The 18,443-nt window shown below is 42.8% G+C and overlaps 1 protein-coding gene across 1 annotated transcript; it reads left to right on the top strand.

Annotated features, from left to right (window-relative positions):
• The first annotated feature begins 5,355 nt into the window (after nucleotides 1–5,355).
• On the top strand, nucleotides 5,356–12,764 carry LOC118169084 (lysosomal acid lipase/cholesteryl ester hydrolase-like). The gene is made up of 9 exons (XM_035330046.1): nucleotides 5,356–5,385; nucleotides 5,550–5,667; nucleotides 7,353–7,551; nucleotides 8,076–8,185; nucleotides 8,813–8,949; nucleotides 9,458–9,595; nucleotides 9,714–9,785; nucleotides 11,715–11,783; nucleotides 12,531–12,764. The coding sequence occupies exons 1-9, from the start codon at nucleotides 5,377–5,379 to the stop codon at nucleotides 12,762–12,764; spliced, it is 1,086 nt and encodes a 361-aa protein (XP_035185937.1). The 5' UTR covers nucleotides 5,356–5,376.
• Nucleotides 12,765–18,443: the final 5,679 nt, after the last annotated feature.

Raw genomic sequence — 18,443 nt, 5'->3', positions numbered from 1 at the left:
AGGAAAACACATTCCTATCCTGCCAGCCTGGAGAGTGGGCGAATGTGAAATGGTTGGATTACTATCCTTACTGAGCTGCGTAGGTGAGGGAAGAAGTGCCAGAGAACTGCAGATAGGATCATGGGAGCATGGGAGACACTATAACCTGATGCTTCAGCACACGTGTCTTGCAACAGATTGATGTAAAACCCCTTACGCGGAGCTCATTGCATCTAAAGGACTGGGTTTGCCTGCTCAGGGTGTTGATGGTACTCCCTTTGAATGGGAGCTCGGAGTTGGCCTCGAGGCAGATGTTGTTTAATAGGCACTTCTTTGAGAGAGTTTGGAGCCCATGTCGCCCTTTGCCGTGTGAGTTGTGGCGTAGTGCTGTTCAGTCTACGGCTTCCTCAAGTTTTTTGTTTTGTTTTGTTTTGTTTTGTTTTTTTAATTAAAAAAAAAAAATGACCACTCAACTGACCCACCAACATGTAAGTTTCAGGCTGTGAATTCAGACTGCTGGGAGGTTTCATCTTCTTGATACATTGGCTACACCATTCCATGCTAGAGGATATGTCCTCTCCACAGCACCTCCTGCAGGGAGCACAGGTCAACACCTTGCTCTGCATTCAGCCTGCTGTGGGTGCCCTCCATCTCTTGGTGCATTGTGCAGATAGCTCAGGAAGCACTTCACAGCTGTGTCTTTCTTTTTGGTACTTAGGACATGGCTGTGGCAAAGCTGTAGTCCCCTGTGGTCGTTGGGCTCAGGGTGCTGCTGAGCTTTGCATTCAGCCTTGCTCAGAGGCATGAGAGGTCCTGAATGGAAATTGATTATAGCTGCTTTTCTCTAAAAAAAATAAGAAGGTATTGACAAGAGAAGAGTATTAAGATAACCAAAACAGAAATATTAAGGATCAAGACAGAACCTTTGGCAGTGTTTATAGAAAAAGATTATTAAACTTGAGTGTGATAGGTGGTGAAAGCACTTAAGAATAGTACAGAGCACTCTGTGCCCACTTGGTGACCATTATGGACTGTTAGCAGAGAGAGTACATGTGTTGCAAGAAGAAGCTCCATGAGATGGGAGAGGACTCTTAGATGTGTGACATCTTTCTGCTTCAAGACCAAACATCTAACTTAAGTATGTGTGGGTGAGAAGCCCTGGATGAGGGCAGGGCATGATAACACACTCATTAGGAGCTATGGCATAACAGCCTTTCTGGAAAGGACCTGGGAGTGGTGGTGGATGTCAAACTGTGTATGAGCCAACAGTGTGCTGCAAAGACAGAGAACTTCAGACTAGGCTCCAGGAGTGGAAACATGGCCACCTGATCTCAGTCAGTTATCTCTGACACAAGGGAGGTCACACCTGGATGCCAGGTCCAGTTCTGCTCTCCCCAGTGCAAAACAGTTGTGAGACACTGGTGAGGCCCAATACAAGGTGTTAAAGTTGCAGTGTCTCTACAAGAGGTGGACAGAGTTGAGTATATTGGGTCTAGCCACAGGTGGGCTGAGAGGGGTCTGCGAGCAGCCTGTGACCTCTCTGAGCACAAAAGGTGTTAGAGACAAAACCCTCTCTTGTGCAGGACATAATGTGGTAAGGGACAACAGTGTTGTGCCTTTGGATGTTGGCAGTAGACCTATGGAAATGCTTCTCGAGAGTGGGGAGCAGCCCCAGGACAGTCACCACAGAGCTGGGGGATCTCCATCCTGGGGAGTTTCCAAAACTTGACTGCTCAAAGCCAGGGCCACTCTGATCCAGTAGTGGGGATAGTCTTGCTTCTAGTGGGACACTGGATAAAGATCTCTGGAGATCCATTCCCACCAACATTTCTTTGATGCCATGATTATGTATGTGATCATTCTCAAGGGCCTCTCCTTGATGTTTAGCAAGAGCTGTATATGAGATTTGAGAGGCCTAAGTATCTTGCAAGACTTGTGATAATGTTCTCACTTTTCAGGTGCTGTGGGACTCTTGGCTATGAATGAAACCTTAGCCTTACATCCTTCAGGGAGGACAGTGCCTCTAGATGAGCCCAACCAGAATTGCCCTGCTATTGCCCCAGAATACAGACTTCCACGATCAGTTTCCTCAGAAGGTGAAAGACACAGGTGTCTTACTCATGGAAGTGTGGCTTCTGTATTGTAAAAGTAAGATGCAAGAAGCAACCTCCAAGTCTCTAAATGATGAGCAATTTATTTTATTTTATTTTATTTTATTTTATTTTATTTTATACTATGGCTATGTTTAAAGAGTGGACCCATTGCCACATCTTGTAATGTGCCTTGGACACATACCAGGTCTGCTCCAGTTTGACAGTCAGGACCCATCTTTCCCCATTGATCCTGCACTGTGATTTCAAAGCAAATCAATCTTTGAATGTAGGGCAGAAGACAGCCACAGCCCTGACAGGGATGATGGGGAAGGATAAATGTGAAGAGATGCACCTGCCTACTGTATGTACAGTAGAGCTCTTTGTGCTTTCCCATACAGGTGTGAAGAACAAGGATGTTACAGTGGGTCAGCCCTTGCCAACAGCTAAGCACCCACACAGCTGCTCACCCACTCCACTCCTTCTGCCCCCAGAGTGGGACAGGTGGAGAAAACAGGAAAAGCAAAATGATGGAAAGAGAATAAAAACAAGTGATGCAAAGACAATCACACACCAATTCCTGTGAGCAGACCAATGCTCAGTCTCTGAGCAATGGCTGCCTTGGGGAACAGCCACCCCTCCCCATTTTTTATTGCTGAGCATGACATTATGTGGTATGGAGCATCATTTTCGCCACCAGCTGCCCTAGCTTTGTCCCATCTCTGCGCTATGAAGAAAGTTAACACTGCCCCAGCCAATCCAACTACAGATCTTTTTAAATGGTTGCTTGGGATTTAATCTGTAATTCACATTTACCATCTCTGTCCATACTGTTGTAAAACAGTGGGTTGTAGAGCTCTGTCTGGCATATCATCGTTTCTTAAATATGGTATCTGCTATCAGAAAGCCATTTCAGATGCCGATTGTCCCTTGCAAGAACTTAATCATTTATCTTGTAATAAATAAGTAAAATGGTCATTGGAATGTGAAGCTGGGAACTTTCTTGAGGGTTATCCATTAAATCACTTTATTGATGGAAATCACCTTTAAATTTACATAATTATTTGCTGCCTAAACAATATTTAATAGGCCAGCATAAACAAATTGTGGGCAACCATACTTTCTAAAGTATGGTATTGCCTAATTATTTATGTTTAACATCTCAATGTGTTTACATTTACTCTTCTCTGCTCTTGTTACCCCACCCTCGAGATGGTTCAAATAGGGTTGTCTTAAGAGAGGTGACAGGTGCTGTGCAGCACACCAGCGCAGAGTGGGGATTGGTCCCCAGCTGCCACTGTGTGCCCCATCTTCATCTCCTGCCGACTCAGCGTGCCCGGCATTGCTTTCGTGTACTGCCTGTCCATCAGAGGGACTGACATCTCACTGGTTCCTTTCAAAGGAGCTGTGCAACCCTTCGGCCAGGCTGGTAGCCATCACTTTTCTAGAGGTGGGTCTGGGAAAAATACTTGTACAGCTGGGCTTCTGTCTAAGCATGCATGTGTACGTGAATGGTGCTTATGGCTCTGGCTGAAGGAAAACGGCTTCAACCCAACTGTCTGTGTCTGGCTGAGGAGAGGGGAGTGAAGCCTGGTCTTCTGGGTCAAATCAGAGATTGGTCTACCCCAGCTTTCTCTGCCTTGTACAGGTGAAATGGGAGACTACCCAGGGGAAGCACACGGGCCTGGCCATTTTATTTGGTCCGTCACCTTGATGTCGCCTAGTGTCTAAAGTTGTTGGAGGGAACAACCCTGTCCAGCCCTTTCAGTGTCTGTTTACAGACCTATTGTCCATAAACCTTTTTGACCCAGAAGTTCCCATTTGCTTTTGCCACCTGTTGTGGAAGGTTAAATTTCCAGTGCACAAAGGATTTTTAAACTGTTTTCAACCAGTCTCCTACCAGTATTATTGAGTGACTCCTAGATCCACTGGAATATATGTTGATTCCAAGTGAGGTGATGCAATTCACATACAGATTGGCACTAACAAGTGTCCTTTTCTAAATGAAATGTAATTAATTTTGTCATTTTCACTATAATCAAGGAGAAGAGCAAATGACTAGAGGCTTTCTTTTCATTATTTTATTTCTGTTTAGGGAATGAATATGATGTTGGCTCTTAAAAGATTGATCAAAATCAACCTGGTGTTCTTACTCTGCCTCCTGGGTAGACCTGGACAGTTGACTTAACAGGTGATGCAAACGGCATTGCAATGTTACAAAGCTCTCCCTGGCAGAGCAGCAGCTCAGTTATACCATTTCCTGTAATGCAGTTGGGAAGAGATAAGGAGAAGTGGCTTGCACTATGTCATAACTGCTATGACAAACCCCTACATCCTTTTTGTGCTTATAAAAGAAGGTCTGGCTCAGGGTCTGAGAACTGGAAAACAACCTAAAACACATTTTAATTACATAAGGGAGACAGTCTTTCATCAGATGTTGTAGTGGCTATATCGTAACAGAAGAACTTAGATTGAAGGCACCCTGGTGGTTCCCTGTCCAACCCAGTATCTTGGAACCCAAGATACTGTAGTGGCTCATTGCACTCCTGAAATTTGTGTAGACAGAGACAAACATCCCTTGATCCCCATCAGGTCAAGGTCTTTGCATGACAGGCTGGGGCCCAAATGTGTCTTCTGGTTTCTATTGAGCGGAAGAGATACTTTAATCAAAAATAACAGGAAAAGATCGGGCATGTGATGTTGTATTTTAACACACTTGCAATTTCCACTGGTCTGTAGAGACTACAAGGATTGTTTCCTTGCCCTTTACTAGAACTCCTAAAATCCCATTCCACCTCCCTGAGAATATCCCAACTAGCATGTGTTTTCTGAACCACTGCATACACATTAATGCTTTAAGACCATCTAAACCACCATAATAAGTCTGAGTCCCTCCTTGAGGTATTTTCCTGCCCACATCTCTCCTTTCACTGCTCTAAATCACCTGCTGATGGCTTACAGTGAAAGCACAGGTAGTACTTTACCGTGTGTGTGTGTGTGTGTGTGTGTGTGTGTGTGTCTGTATAGGTCTGTGTGTGTGTGTGTGTGTTGGTGTCTCCTGAGCTTTGATCAATGAGCAGTGTTTCTCTCTGACTATCAAGCGAGCATCTAGGTGGTATGAAATCAAAGCTGTTAGTGCAGGTGTGTTATGAGGCTCCCTTGCTTCTGATAGCAGTGACACAGTGAATGTGTTGTTCTAGGCAAACCGAGGATGTGGCTGGCTCTAGCTCTGATGTCCTTGGTCCATGGGATGGTGTCTGGGCAGCAGCTCCTTGATTTTCTATTTTCTAAGAATCCAGAAGCACGTATGAACATTGTAAGTATGACAGAGATGGAACAGAGGCAGTAGTTGTGTCGTAACAGTCATATAAATTATCAGTAGTTAAATACTAATTTAACTTTTAAAAAATCTTTTTAACTTTTTACTTATGGATTACATTGACGGTGAGCACCACTATACTTTGCTTTTTTCACTTACAGAGTGAAATGGTCTCCTTCTGGGGATACCCCAGTGAGGAGTATGATGTGGTGACTGAAGATGGATATATCCTTCAGATTAACAGAATTCCTTATGGGAGAGGAAATGCTGAAAACAAAGGTAAAATTAATCTGTGCTATACAGGAAAGACATACCTTAAGTTGTTGTCTTCTGACTGGAATACCGGGGCTTGTGCAGGAGGTTTTTCAAGACCCCAAGGACATGCTATGACTTTGGTATCTGTAATGTCTCTTTTGATCAACAAGACTTTGTAGGGAGAGTGGATCCCTTGCAGTGATGTTTTCTCCCCTGTGTAGAATGGGTGATGCTCCATGCACACAGCAGGTTGCAGTCCTGGCAGTGAACAGTGGACCATCCATCTTATCTACCAGTGCCCCATGCACACCTTGGGTTTTCTTTGTGAGCCTCTCTCCTAGTATGTGGTCCTGCAGCTGTGTAGCAGATTGGCAGAGCAGTTTGATACTCCTTGAACAGCTACCTTGGGGCCATGTTGTCCTATGAGGAGTGACAATGAGGAGAGAGCAGAAGTCACAGTACCTGAGGGAGCTCCCTTTGTTCACAGGGAGCAAGGAGAGGGGAAAGAAAGGGTGAAAGGTTAGGGAAATGAGGATAAAGAGACTTGAGCAAAACTGGGAGGCTCTAGATCCAAAATTTCAACAGAAAAGGGATGTCACAGAATTACAGAATCACAGACTGGCCAGGGTAGGAAGGGACCTCTGAAGATCATCCAATCCAACCCCCATACCGAGCAGGATCACCTAGAGCACATTGTGCAGGATGGCATCCAGGCAGGTTTTGAATAGTTCCAGAGGAAACTGCACAACCTCTCTGGGCAACCTGTTCCAGTGCTCTGTCACCCTCACAGTAAAGAAGTGGCTTCTCATATTCAGCCAGAACTTCCTGTTCTTATCCTCTCACCTCTCCAGGCACCTCCATGTTTACCTACAAAGTTACCTGGGCACCCAAGTTCTGCTAATACTCCCAGCAAAGCAACTCTGCCAAAAGCTGAGATGCAGAGCATAGGTACCAATCTGCTTGCATCTCTGAAAAATTGACCCAGTTGTGCTCCTGGAGACAAGAGAAAATGATGAGATGTCTCTGAAAAGGCAGCACCAGCTGGTTTTATCTAGAGTAGGGAGAGTAATGGTATATTGCTCTTATAATAGTAATCACATATTATGTGTTATACATATTTATGATAGTAATTAGGGACCTGCCACAGGGTGTGGGAGACAAGGGTTTGATTCTCTTCCCTGCCTCTGGGTGTTCATCCTCCCAGCCCTCGGAACTTGTCCAAAGTAAAGATAGGCCAGACAGGAAAACTTATTCTGCCTCCTTCTGAAATTCATCGTGACAGCAATGAACTCACAAGCACATCTTTGTAGCTTGGTGGGACATCTCTGAGAGCAGAGAAGATCTGCCAGCATTGTTTAGGGGTTAGAGAAACTAAGGAGAATGGAAGAACTCTTTTGTTTTGTTTTGTTTTGTTTCTTTGTATACTATCCCCCAGCTCTAGATGTTGACTTACCTAGATAGGTTGGTTACAGAGAAGATGAGAAAGGACGTTGGGGAATAAAGAGCAAAGCACTTTGAGGTATAGTGCACCTGGTGCTTCTGCTATCTAATTAACTTGTTTTACTGAAATCAAGGGAAGCAGAACTGCAAACTTCTGTACACTTAAAAAGTAAAAGAATTCCTGAGCTGTCTCAAATGCTGTCAGACAGCATTGAGGAAAAAAAAAAAAAAAAAAAAAAAAAAAAGTTGTCATGATGCCTGTCTTTCAGGTCCAAGGCCTGTTGTATTTCTACAGCACGGTTTATTTGCAGAAGGCAGCATGTGGGTTACCAATTTGCCTAACAACAGTCTGGGCTTCATTCTTGCGGATGCTGGCTATGATGTTTGGATAGGAAACAGCAGAGGGAACACTTGGTCCAAGCGACATCAGGTCCTCTCTCCCAAACGAAAGGAATTCTGGGCTTTCAGGTAAACAGCGATACTTCGAGGAACTAAGATACAAATGACTTCTTTTGTTTTCAAAAGTGATGCTGTTCTAGCCTGGGAAGGAATGGATCAGGCTGAACTGAAGCGTGTCCTCTTATTTTAGGTGCATAATACACAGCTTTCAGCAATGGTGAAAAACCATGTACAGTTCAATGTCTTTAATACCCCCAGAAGTCAGACCCTTGCTCCATTAGCCTGCACTTCCCATACTCACACCTGAAAAGATTGTCTTACTGGACCTTCTTGTCTCTTGCAAAATAACACATTTAATTGGCAAGGGGAAGACAAGTGTTTTTCACAAAATGTTGGGAGTGGTCTCAGAATGGACACAAAATACATCTCACAGGCAGTATTTTTCCATGTGTTTACCAAAGAACATACTAAGTAGCATGGAGACAGTTGTGGGATTGTCCTGCCCTCCCCAATGGTTTTGTGCTTTGTTGATGACTGTCATTTAGATATAGGTAATCCACATATAAGTAAGATAGCAACTGTTCCTTCTGCAGCTTTGATGAAATGGCTAAACATGACCTCCCAGCAATTATAAACATTATTGAACAGAAAACAGGACAAAAGCAGTTATATTATATTGGTCATTCACAAGGCACCACTATAGGTAAGTTGGTGGGGAACAGCTTTCTGTTATATAACATTTCTAGTTTTAACTATATATGCCATAGTCTTTTTTTCTTTTCATTGCGCTGGAAACTGAATACGGATATAAGCCCATCATCAATAAAGCGGTACATGCTCTGCATTCCTCACAGAAATTGCAGAATAATTCCTGTTGCTAGCCAGATCAGAGTTTTGGCCAATATAGTTAGAAAAATAATTAACTCTTGGAGTGAGCGTATGGCATTTCAGCATCCACTCTTGGACCTGTGATCAGGAAGGTTTTAAGCCTGCTGCTTTCCAACTAGTAAAGGTTCCCAGGCAGCTTTGTGTGAAACAATGCCAACAGCAAACTTTCCTGCAAGAAAGGATTAGTCTGCAAATGTCATCTTGACCCAGCTATCGAGCAATAGGAACACATGAAAGTTGGGCTGGATCACAGCCCACCCTGGGATGGTGAGACAAAAGTTCAGCAGGAGCAGTCTTGTGGCAATTACCTATGGCAGTGTAGGCAGTCTGTTATCTTTGGGATCTGTAAAGCAGTTCTTACTAAAGTTAAACTATGTACCTGAATGCCTTGAAAGAGTAAGCCACTTTTTTTTTTTTTTTCTTTTTTTTCTTTTTTTTCCAGCTTTTATAGCCTTTTCCACTATACCTCACCTGGCTCAGAAAATTAAAATGCACTTTGCTTTAGCACCTGTGGCCACAGTCGCATTTATTCGAAGTCCATTTAAAAAACTAGCATTCTTTTCTGACTATGGTCTCAAGGTATGTTGGCACAGACTGTTTTCCACATAGCCATAATGAATGTATTTTTTCATAGGGATTCTGAAATGACCTTCATAGCAAATTTCAAATCATTTACAGAGAGATCAACTCTCTGCTCTGTTTTCATAATGAAGGGAATCATACATATTAGTATGTATGAAAGATTCATACCAGAATCTTTCTATCCTGTCCTAAATTTTGTCTCCACAATATTATGTCAGAATTAGAGCCTAGAGGGTTATGAGCAGATGTGCAAGCAGCAGGTATCAAAGTGTTGGACAATAAGACTAATGCGGAGACTGTGATCAGTGTCCTGCCTTTTAGTGCAAAAGTACAACGAATGTAGACAGTCATGAACGTAAAATCATGAAACAGGAACTTTTAACAGACTGCAAAGAAGGGTCCACACATCGGCAACACAGATAAAATAGAAGCTATGAAGTAGTAGTGCTTTGAGGAAAAGTGTGGTGAATCTTCATGTTTTATTAGCATGCTTGCAATTTTGCAGGAAATGTTTGGCACCAAAGAGTTTCTACCACACACTATCTTGGGTGAGCTGGTCCTTTTGAAATTCTGTACCCATTCAAAGACCTGCAGGAACTTCTTGTCCATGCTCTTTGGGTTTAACTGGAAGAATGTAAATATGGTATGTAGGAACAAATCTATGAAGTGCCCTTGGTATCTTTTTGAAAGAGAAAGCCTTGCCTGCCCTGTTTCATGGAGCCAAGTGAAACCTGTTGTGAAATGTGTTTGACACCTTTCAGAGCCGAACAGATGTGTATGCAGCACACGCCCCAGCGGGAACATCAGTACAAAATGTAATCCACTGGTTGCAGGTAAACTTCCCCAGCTACTTCCTGTGCAAAACACTATGGGTTATCATAATAGTCCCTTGTGGTCAGTCCTTTGTGGTCAGTATTGGTCTGTTGCAATGTATTAGTGATATCTTTGCTGATTTTGTTTTCACCCCATCATAAAATGCTACGTGGATTCTTGAATTACCTGTTTATCAACAAGTGGGCCAGAAGCACTGGATCTGCAGGGAGAAACATTTGGAGCTGAGGACCCTGCATTCCCAGCAGGCACATTTCAGGGATTTTATTTCAGACCAGCTCTAGTCTTGCCCTGCAGCCTGAGTGCCATTAGAGGTCGGACTGCAGCAGAGATTCTCGTGGACAGCATCTGCAGATTTACTGGGTAGGTCAAAACGTAGTGATAATCAGGCTATCAAAAGGTAACAGTCCTTCACCCTGTAGATTCAGGTAAGGTAGAGACAGCAGCCAGAAAGATTGGGTAGTACTAGGATTTACTGGATTGTGAATCAAATACTCTCACACAAACTATTACCTACTACAGAAAGAAGGGGGAAAATACCTGTGGACGCTGACTTGTTCTGAGCACTAACCCTGTGCAGGAAAACAATTGTCAAGGATGGACCAATTTTGTCATTAAAGGAAAGTATGACAATACCACAGCCTTCTTTGGGACTCAATTTCTATATTTCCCTGTGCTTGTAATTAGAAATGTTTTTTATAATATATAACACAGATTCTCTTACTGCCAAATAAACTATTTCTCATCCTTCCCATTGTGGACGTGGACAACAGACACCACCAGAGCCTGTCTGACAGTGAAATTCTGTTATGTTGCCCTCATCCTCTCTTTCCTAGGTTAAACTCACCCAGTTGTTTGTACGTTTCTTTGTAGAACGTGGATCAAAAAGGCCTCTTCTTAATCTCTTCTGGTTCCTCACCAATTTGTACATCTTTGTAGTGTGTCCCGCAGACTGTATGTAGAGCACAGTTTGTTGCTAACATGCTACTGCTGTTCAGAGACCCAAAAATAGCTTTGTGGTTTCTGTAACACACTCCATTTTCTCAAGTGGTGTGGCTCATCCATGTTAGTTTGCATTCTCTATATGACCATTGGTTTTGCTTTTCTTGATGTATGAAGTTTTACATGACATATTACTGAATTTCAGCTTAACTGATGAATATTGGCAAGGAGAAAAAATTAGGAGTGATGGGGACAAATTTCAGCTCAAGGGGTTCTGGTTGAAAGTGAGAAAACCTGTATTCCCTGGAGCAGGGAGCAGCCCTGGGGCAGATCCTAGAGCAGGAGAGGGTCTCTGTATCAGGGGATTGTTCAGGGCTTGTCTGGGCCACCCTGACTTCGTGTTGCTTTTCATTTCCTCCCATTCTGGTGTTAATCACAAACTATATAAATATAATCTGTGTTCATTTATCCAAAATAATGATAGTAATTAATTGTACTGGACCTATGGCAGACATGTGAGATACACTTTAAAAATCTTACCAGCTCAGTGATGAAAACTAACTTTCCGGTTTCCTCTTTTGAATTGATTGCACCCCTACAGAACTGTAATTTCATTTAGACCATGATCCCATGTTTGCCCCTGAAAATTTAATGTGCAACCCACTCCTAAATTTATTAAGCTAAAGATGTCCCTTTCTCTTTATTCCATACCACTGCAAGGAAGTAGAAAAGAAACAAAAATGTCATAATCAGAACAAAAATTTGGCACTCTGTGCTTGTGATCAGTATTTCTTTTCTGAAAGAACCACAGACCTTCAAGAAATCCTTTCTGTCTTTGCTGTCTTCATGCTGTCCTTCAATTCACTTCAAAAGAGGAAAAAATTATTTCCAAATCTCAAAAAAGACTAAAATTGACAAATAATTCAGGAGCTTACTTTTTCCATGATTGCTCTGACCATTTAAAACATTTCCTTCTGAATCTTCTGCAGGGAGTTCGAAGTGGTGCACTGAGAGCTTATGATGGGGGAAGCATCTATAACAGTCTTCACTATAGGCAGGTGAGCTGCTTCAAATGGTTAAAGTTGTGGTCCTCCTGTATACGTATATTCATCCTTGCGTGCATTAATCACTGAAATTATTGTCCTTTATTGACAAAGCAAATTGGGCATGCAAGCAGTAAGTCAGCAGTATCAACTCTTGGAACAACAGTATTTTCTATTTTAAACTTTACTTTACAAACATCTTCTAAATGGAATAAAGTATTAGATATTTTCTGCTTAACCAGTTGGGATTTATTTATTTATTTATTTATTTATTTTTCTGGAGGCTATAATCTGACATATAAAAGCAACAGTGATAACCATGTGACCAGTTACTGTCTGAAATTAGTGAAACTGAAGTCTGTATCCAGATTGTAATTTCTCTCTAGCCATGACAGAAAGCAAGGTGCTGGCACCCTGATCTAATGTTGCAAGACAAATGGTGAGCAGTTGAGCAGTTAGATCTGTGTCCTGTGGGAGCTTGGGCAGTTCTTGTTCTATGGCAAGAAGAATATCAGAGGTAGAGCATGATTAAGAAAAAAACCCTTTGCTTCCTTAAGCAAGAAAAATCAAATTGTTCAGAAACTAGCATGCTTTTTAACTGGTGAGGAGGTATGGTGGTGAAAAATTAATTGATGGCAAGACTCTGCAGTGTTAAGCTTAAGCAACACTCCAGCTATGTCTTGTCTTCACTAACGTGTTTCCAAGCACTTTCCTGTTATTACTTTCTATCTTTTGTGAAACTGTCCTTTTCCATTCATTCAGATGGGTCCACCGCTCTACAATGTGAAAAACATGACAGTGCCGACTGCCATCTGGAGTGGTGGAGCTGACTGCCTGGCTGATCCTCACGACGTTGCCCTCCTGCTCCCACAGATAGCTAACCTAGTTCACTACAGGGCAATTCCTGAGTGGAACCATATGGATTTCTTACTGGGCCTTGATGCAGCAGAGATATTGTATCATGAAATAGTCCATATGATGAAGAAGAATCCATAAAGCTGCTGTTTTGAGGCTACAGTTTTGATACATTTTTGCTGATATGTCTTGTAAGATTAACATTATGTTTGAAGTATTTTGAAATTTTTGACTATTTGGACCACCTAAATGTAGTAGACAAAAATATTATGCCTTTAACTAGAGCAGTGATGGGAGTGAGGAGAGGAGGCTGACTGCTGAGGCTGACATCCGTATAGGCACTTCATTTCCTTTTCCTTTTCCTTTTCCTTTTCCTTTTCCTTTTCCTTTTCCTTTTCCTTTTCCTTTCCTTTTTCCTTTCCCTTTCCCTTTCCCTTTTCCTTTCCCATTTCCTTTCTCCTTTTTTCTTTCTCCTTTTATTTTCATCAGCCATGTTTCATTCACAAGGTATAGAAAGGTATAGAAAGCATAATTAAGGAATCTGGGGTTTCAGACACTTCTATTTAGTCTAGTGTCACAGCTATGTTTCCTCTGAGACTCAATGAATCTCATGTAGCCTTTCCTGTGTGGTATGCTTTAAAGAGCTTGCAATTCCCCTACAAGCACACAGACTTAAGAAACTGGGAATCTGGACCCCATCATAATTTAGTTTATTCCTGGCTTCAGCAGGGACACAAAATTCAATATTGCTGTCTCAGGACTGATACTGTTACCCCTGGACCTTTAAGACTACCAGCATGGGTCAAAGAGAGTTTACAGGTCTGTGATGAAAAAACTACATCTCCTGAGAGGCATTATGCTTCTAGTGGCTTTAAGATTCAATAAAAATGGCAATTAATCCCATTTTGAATGTTTGTTGTTGTTGTTGTTTGTTTTTTTCTCCCAACAACTGAGAAGCCAGAGAGGATGAATTAAGAAAAATATGTTCTGAAAAGCAATTACAAGACAGACAGTCCAACAGTCCTGTGATTCTGATATACGATGTACAAAATACAAAGGAAAAAAGGCTGAAGGAATGTACACAGTACCTATGTCTTAGGCTTTTTCTGAGATATTTTGGTAATAAGATTGAGTTATTTATTTTGAGTTGCATATTTTCTGACTAAAGAGCTTTCTTCAAATCCATTATGTATACATGTGACAGACCAAGCAGTGCCACAAAAATCAGCCCTGATAGTGCATCATCTATACATGCATGCTGGTAGTTGCCAAATGGCAGAGGGTTCAGTCTACATTTCAGTGAATATTACTGTCAATATCAGTAATTCATAAACAAATAAGATAAAGTCTGTCTACATTAAGAAATGGGTCATGTCTTCACAGGTTTGGGACAAGTTTTATTAAATTCATCTCAGCAAACTTGCTAGGTTCTCAGCATTTGCACTGAAAAAAATGATGTCAGCATTTCTTTGTGTGGGCAAAACACCTTAGAAAAAGTTTCTTCATTCCAGGCTCCCTACTTACATGGAAAAATAGAAGCTGAATTGTTAAGAATAACCATCTCCCATCTTCACAAGCCAGCTGTGATACTATATATTACTCTGTGATGGATGTTGCAAGTCTTTTCCACTTGCTTTATGAATCCATGTAAACTTTTAGCATCTGTGCCATCCTTCGGAGGTGTCCTGGTTTTAGCTAGGAGAGAGTTAATTTTCCTCCCAGTAGCTGGTAGAGTGCTATGTTTTGGATTTAGGATGAGACTAATGTTGATAACACACTGATGTGTTACTTGTTGCAGAGCAGTGCTTACACTAAGCCAAGGACTTTTCAGCTTCTCACTCTGTCCTGCCAGCGGGCAGGCTGGGGGTGCAGCAGGAGCTGGGAGGGGACAGACCCAGGACAGCTGACCCAAACTGGCCAAAGGGGTATTCCATACCATCTGACGTCATGCTAAACAATATATAGGGGTGGCTAGCCGGGGTGGGGGGGCCGGCTGCTCGGGGTTGGGCTGGGCATCGGTCAGCGGGTGGTGAGCAATTGCATTGTGCATCACTTGTTTTGTATATATTATTATTATTATTTTATTTTTTCTGTCCTAATAAGCTGTCTCTATCTTAACCCATAGGTTTCAGTTTTTTCTCGTTTCTCTCCCCCATCCCAGAGAGGGAGGGGGGAGGGTGAACGAATGGCTGTGTGATGTTTAGCTGCTGGCCGGGTTAAACCACAACAGGAGGGAAGCTTCACAGAGTACCTCCTAGTGAAAAACACAAGAGCACACCATATATTTATGCTGTGACACAATGATGCTCTGTGCTTTATCCTCTGCCGCTTTCTTCCTGTCCTAAGCCTTTCTTCTGTGAAGAACAATGTAAGCCAGCAGAAATGAAAATGTAATGAAAGTTATTTATGAAGAGAAATTTGCATTTGTTATGATTTCCTTGTGTATTGCAAGGCCACATTGCTTGCAGCAAATAATTAATGCTTTAATTTTTTCCCACTGTTTTCTTCCTAAATATGCTTCTTCTGCCTCATTCCAATAAATTTTCTATAAAATTGTCTTTTGAAGTAATACTCTTTTGCCTAATCTTGTTTTTCAGTTTGTTCAAGAGAGTCTGTTTCCAGAATCTTTCAGTAAATACTTTTCTCTCCTCTATAAAAAATGATTTCTAAATTTTATTCCATAATCAGATTATGCAATTGTTGACTTTTCTATCTTTAAGATATTCTTTGAGCACCTTTTTCAGTAGTACAAATTCTAGCTTAAATTTAGCCTGTTTAAACACTTCAAAAAAAAAATAAAATAAAATAAAATATCTCTTTCCTGTTCCCCAGAAACAACTTGCTCATAGCAAAAATGCAGCTTCACTTGGTGTATTGCCATCAGTACAGAAGGGATTTCTCCTAAATTCGTTTCCTTCATTGTGTCTAATGATGAGACGTGATATTTTGTTTCTCTTTTAAAACTGTGAAACAAAGCCATGACCCAAATCCTTATTGCAATTAAAATAAATTAACTTCCAGTAGTGAGAATCATTTGTAGATGAGAGACACACCATGCTGGACACAGCTGGAGTCCTGCATCTCAGATATTGCTGGCCACTGCAGAAGCACAGTATTGCTGGAAGACCAGGTATGTCTTGAAAATCACACAAAGCTTGTCTAAATTTTGGTACTAGGTCCTCTGTAATATGTTGGTATTTCCTCAAAAATATGCATTTGGGGACATTTTGTGCAAAGGAACATAACTAGTATTTGCCAAGGGACCCTACACTGGTGTGCAGCACTACTATGGAGTTTGCGCATGCTTGTACAATGGTGGAGAGATGGGGTGCAGTATTTTACAACAGTGTAGCCTGAAGCTGCTTCTGGGATTATTTCAACTCACTGATGCAAGAGAAGCTGGGGATTATGGCAAGCATAATCCTTCCATGATGCGCTGAGTCTTCCTGGGGAAAAGTGCTACACAAAGCAGCATTTTGGCCCCCAGGTCTGCTCCTAGTAGGGTGTGCAAGACTCTGTGAGTGTTCAGAGAGCCAAAATGACTGCTCCTGCAGCATGCATCAGCATGGGACTAAAACAGAGGCTGGGGCACAGCTGGGTTTGGGAACAGTGGTTAGTGTATTTTGTGGCTTGGATGAGCTTTCTGGTGTTTGAGGCGAGGAGGATCTGGGCTGCATAACTGAATTTGGATATCTTGACCCTGGCTCCACAAACACAAAATCCAACAGAAGTGAGTCCCCAGTTCTTTGTGCTTCAGAGATACATGGGACCATGCATTACACCATCCCCTGGGAGACACAGGACAGACCAGAAATCATCAGCACACTGATTACCGCCCTGGGGTGATTTTCCTATGCACCAGTCTGCTGATGCTATTTTCCACCAGCACTTTTACTTGGATGCTGCTCTGCCATTAGACAAGTTCGGCTCAGCCACAGAGCCTCAGCTGCCCCAGCCTGGTGCTGGGCTGAAGATCTCAAAGGCTGCCCAGCCTCGTCTGCTGTCCCTTACTGGGCCCATGGACAAGCAGATGGGTGCCTGGGGCTGCTTTCCAGTGCCTGAAGCTGCCTGGTGACTTTGGGTCCCTCTGTTAGTGTTAGTCACTTGCTTCCCCATCAGTCATCCTGGAGGGATTAACCTGACCACAGAGAGACACCCACCTTGGGCCTACCCCACAAGGACTATCACCTCTTTCACCCTGCAATGTCTCCAGCAAAGGTTTAGCAAAAGCAGTGGACTGATTCCATGTTAAACACAATGTCACATCCCCAAACCTTGCCTGGGTTGTCCTCTGAGAATCACGGAATCATCTGGATTGGAAAAGACCTTCAAGACCATGGGTCTGGCTATCAACCTGATCTACCAATTCCCAACTCCAGGAGCAGAAGCAGTAGCTTCTCCCTTGTGCCAGCTGGAAAATACTATCATGAAACAAAGGAGTGAACCTTCCTGAAGCGCAACAACAGCATCTCTCTAACATGGGTGCAGCCATGATGTGAAAGGCAGATGCCTCACAGTGCCATGATCCCTTTCATTGGTCTTATTCTGCAAGCTGCATCCTTAAAAGCTGCTTTCTTCTGAATACAGTCATTGGCTTGGGAAGGGATGGAGAGGATCTTGGTTTAAATATCCCTCTTTTCTCCCCAGCTACCCACCCCCCAAAAGTTTTCCCATGTCCTTTATATCCCCATGAAGATGCCAACTGTTTGTTCACTTTTCCCTTTGGCCTCCTAGGAGAGACCAGCTATGATCTGAGACATGCACACACAGGACACAATGTGGCATCTTACATGAGCAAACCGATGCTGCTCAAGTACTGGCCAGGTTGCACCCTATCCTACCTACTCTTATTAAGGAGTTTCATGGAAAAGGTGACATAGAGGCACATACTTTCATAACTAAAAGTTCTTTCCATTAACCATTAACCAGAGGGCTTTTGTCACAGAAGATCCCGAACAGAAATTAAAGTGAACAAAAGTGGTCTTGTGCTGACTCCTCCTTTTATGCACTGGAATGATCATAGTAGGAATGGAACAGCCAGAAGGAAAAACAGGTGGAAGCCAGAGGACTGCCAGGGGAGATAGAAAGTCATGAGTGTTGTGAGAGGTTCAGTTTCTTTCTGGTGTTGGAGAAAGGTGGAGGCATTGCCATCCAGACAAAGGGATCATACTGGGCACAACAGTATTTCACAGTTAGTATCTCACAGAATCACAGAATCATCTAGGTTGGAAGAGACCTCTAAGATCACCTAGTCCAACCTCTGACCTAACACTAACAAGTCCTTCACTAAACCATATCACTAAGCTCAACATCTAAAATCTTTTAAAGACCTCCAGAGATGGTGACTTAATCACTTCCCTGGGCAGCCCATTCCAATGCCTAACAACCCGTTTGGTAAAGAAGTTTTTCCTAATATCCAACCTAAACCTCTCCTGGGGCAACTGTCGCCCATTCCCCCCAAAAACTGAAACACTCACACAACCTCTGAGAATTGGTAAAAGTTGTTTATTGCCAGGACGTCTTGCAGGCAAGCCTGCAGGATGTCCATGGTGTTTGGTGGCTCCAAGCTAATGCTTGTGGTGGAGCCTGGGCAATGGGTAAGGGGCTTGCCAGGCACTCCTGCAATGCTGTTGGTGCTCTTGGATGGCAGAGCACAAAGACTTGCCTCAGTAGTCCCAGGCCTGTCCTGGCAGAGGTGGATCCACTTCCATCCGTTCCTCCACATCTAGTGGATCCAGCTCCATGGGCTCCACGGTGTCATGCAGAAGGCTAAGCCAGTCCTTGCCCAGGACTGCCCAAACAGGATGTCTTCCATCCGGA

Source organism: Oxyura jamaicensis, chromosome 6 (genome assembly GCF_011077185.1).
Source record: "Oxyura jamaicensis isolate SHBP4307 breed ruddy duck chromosome 6, BPBGC_Ojam_1.0, whole genome shotgun sequence".
Taxonomy (NCBI): Eukaryota; Metazoa; Chordata; class Aves; order Anseriformes; family Anatidae; genus Oxyura; species Oxyura jamaicensis.
Note: the sequence above shows the minus strand (reverse complement) of the source record. Positions and strands in the feature narration are given on the sequence as shown.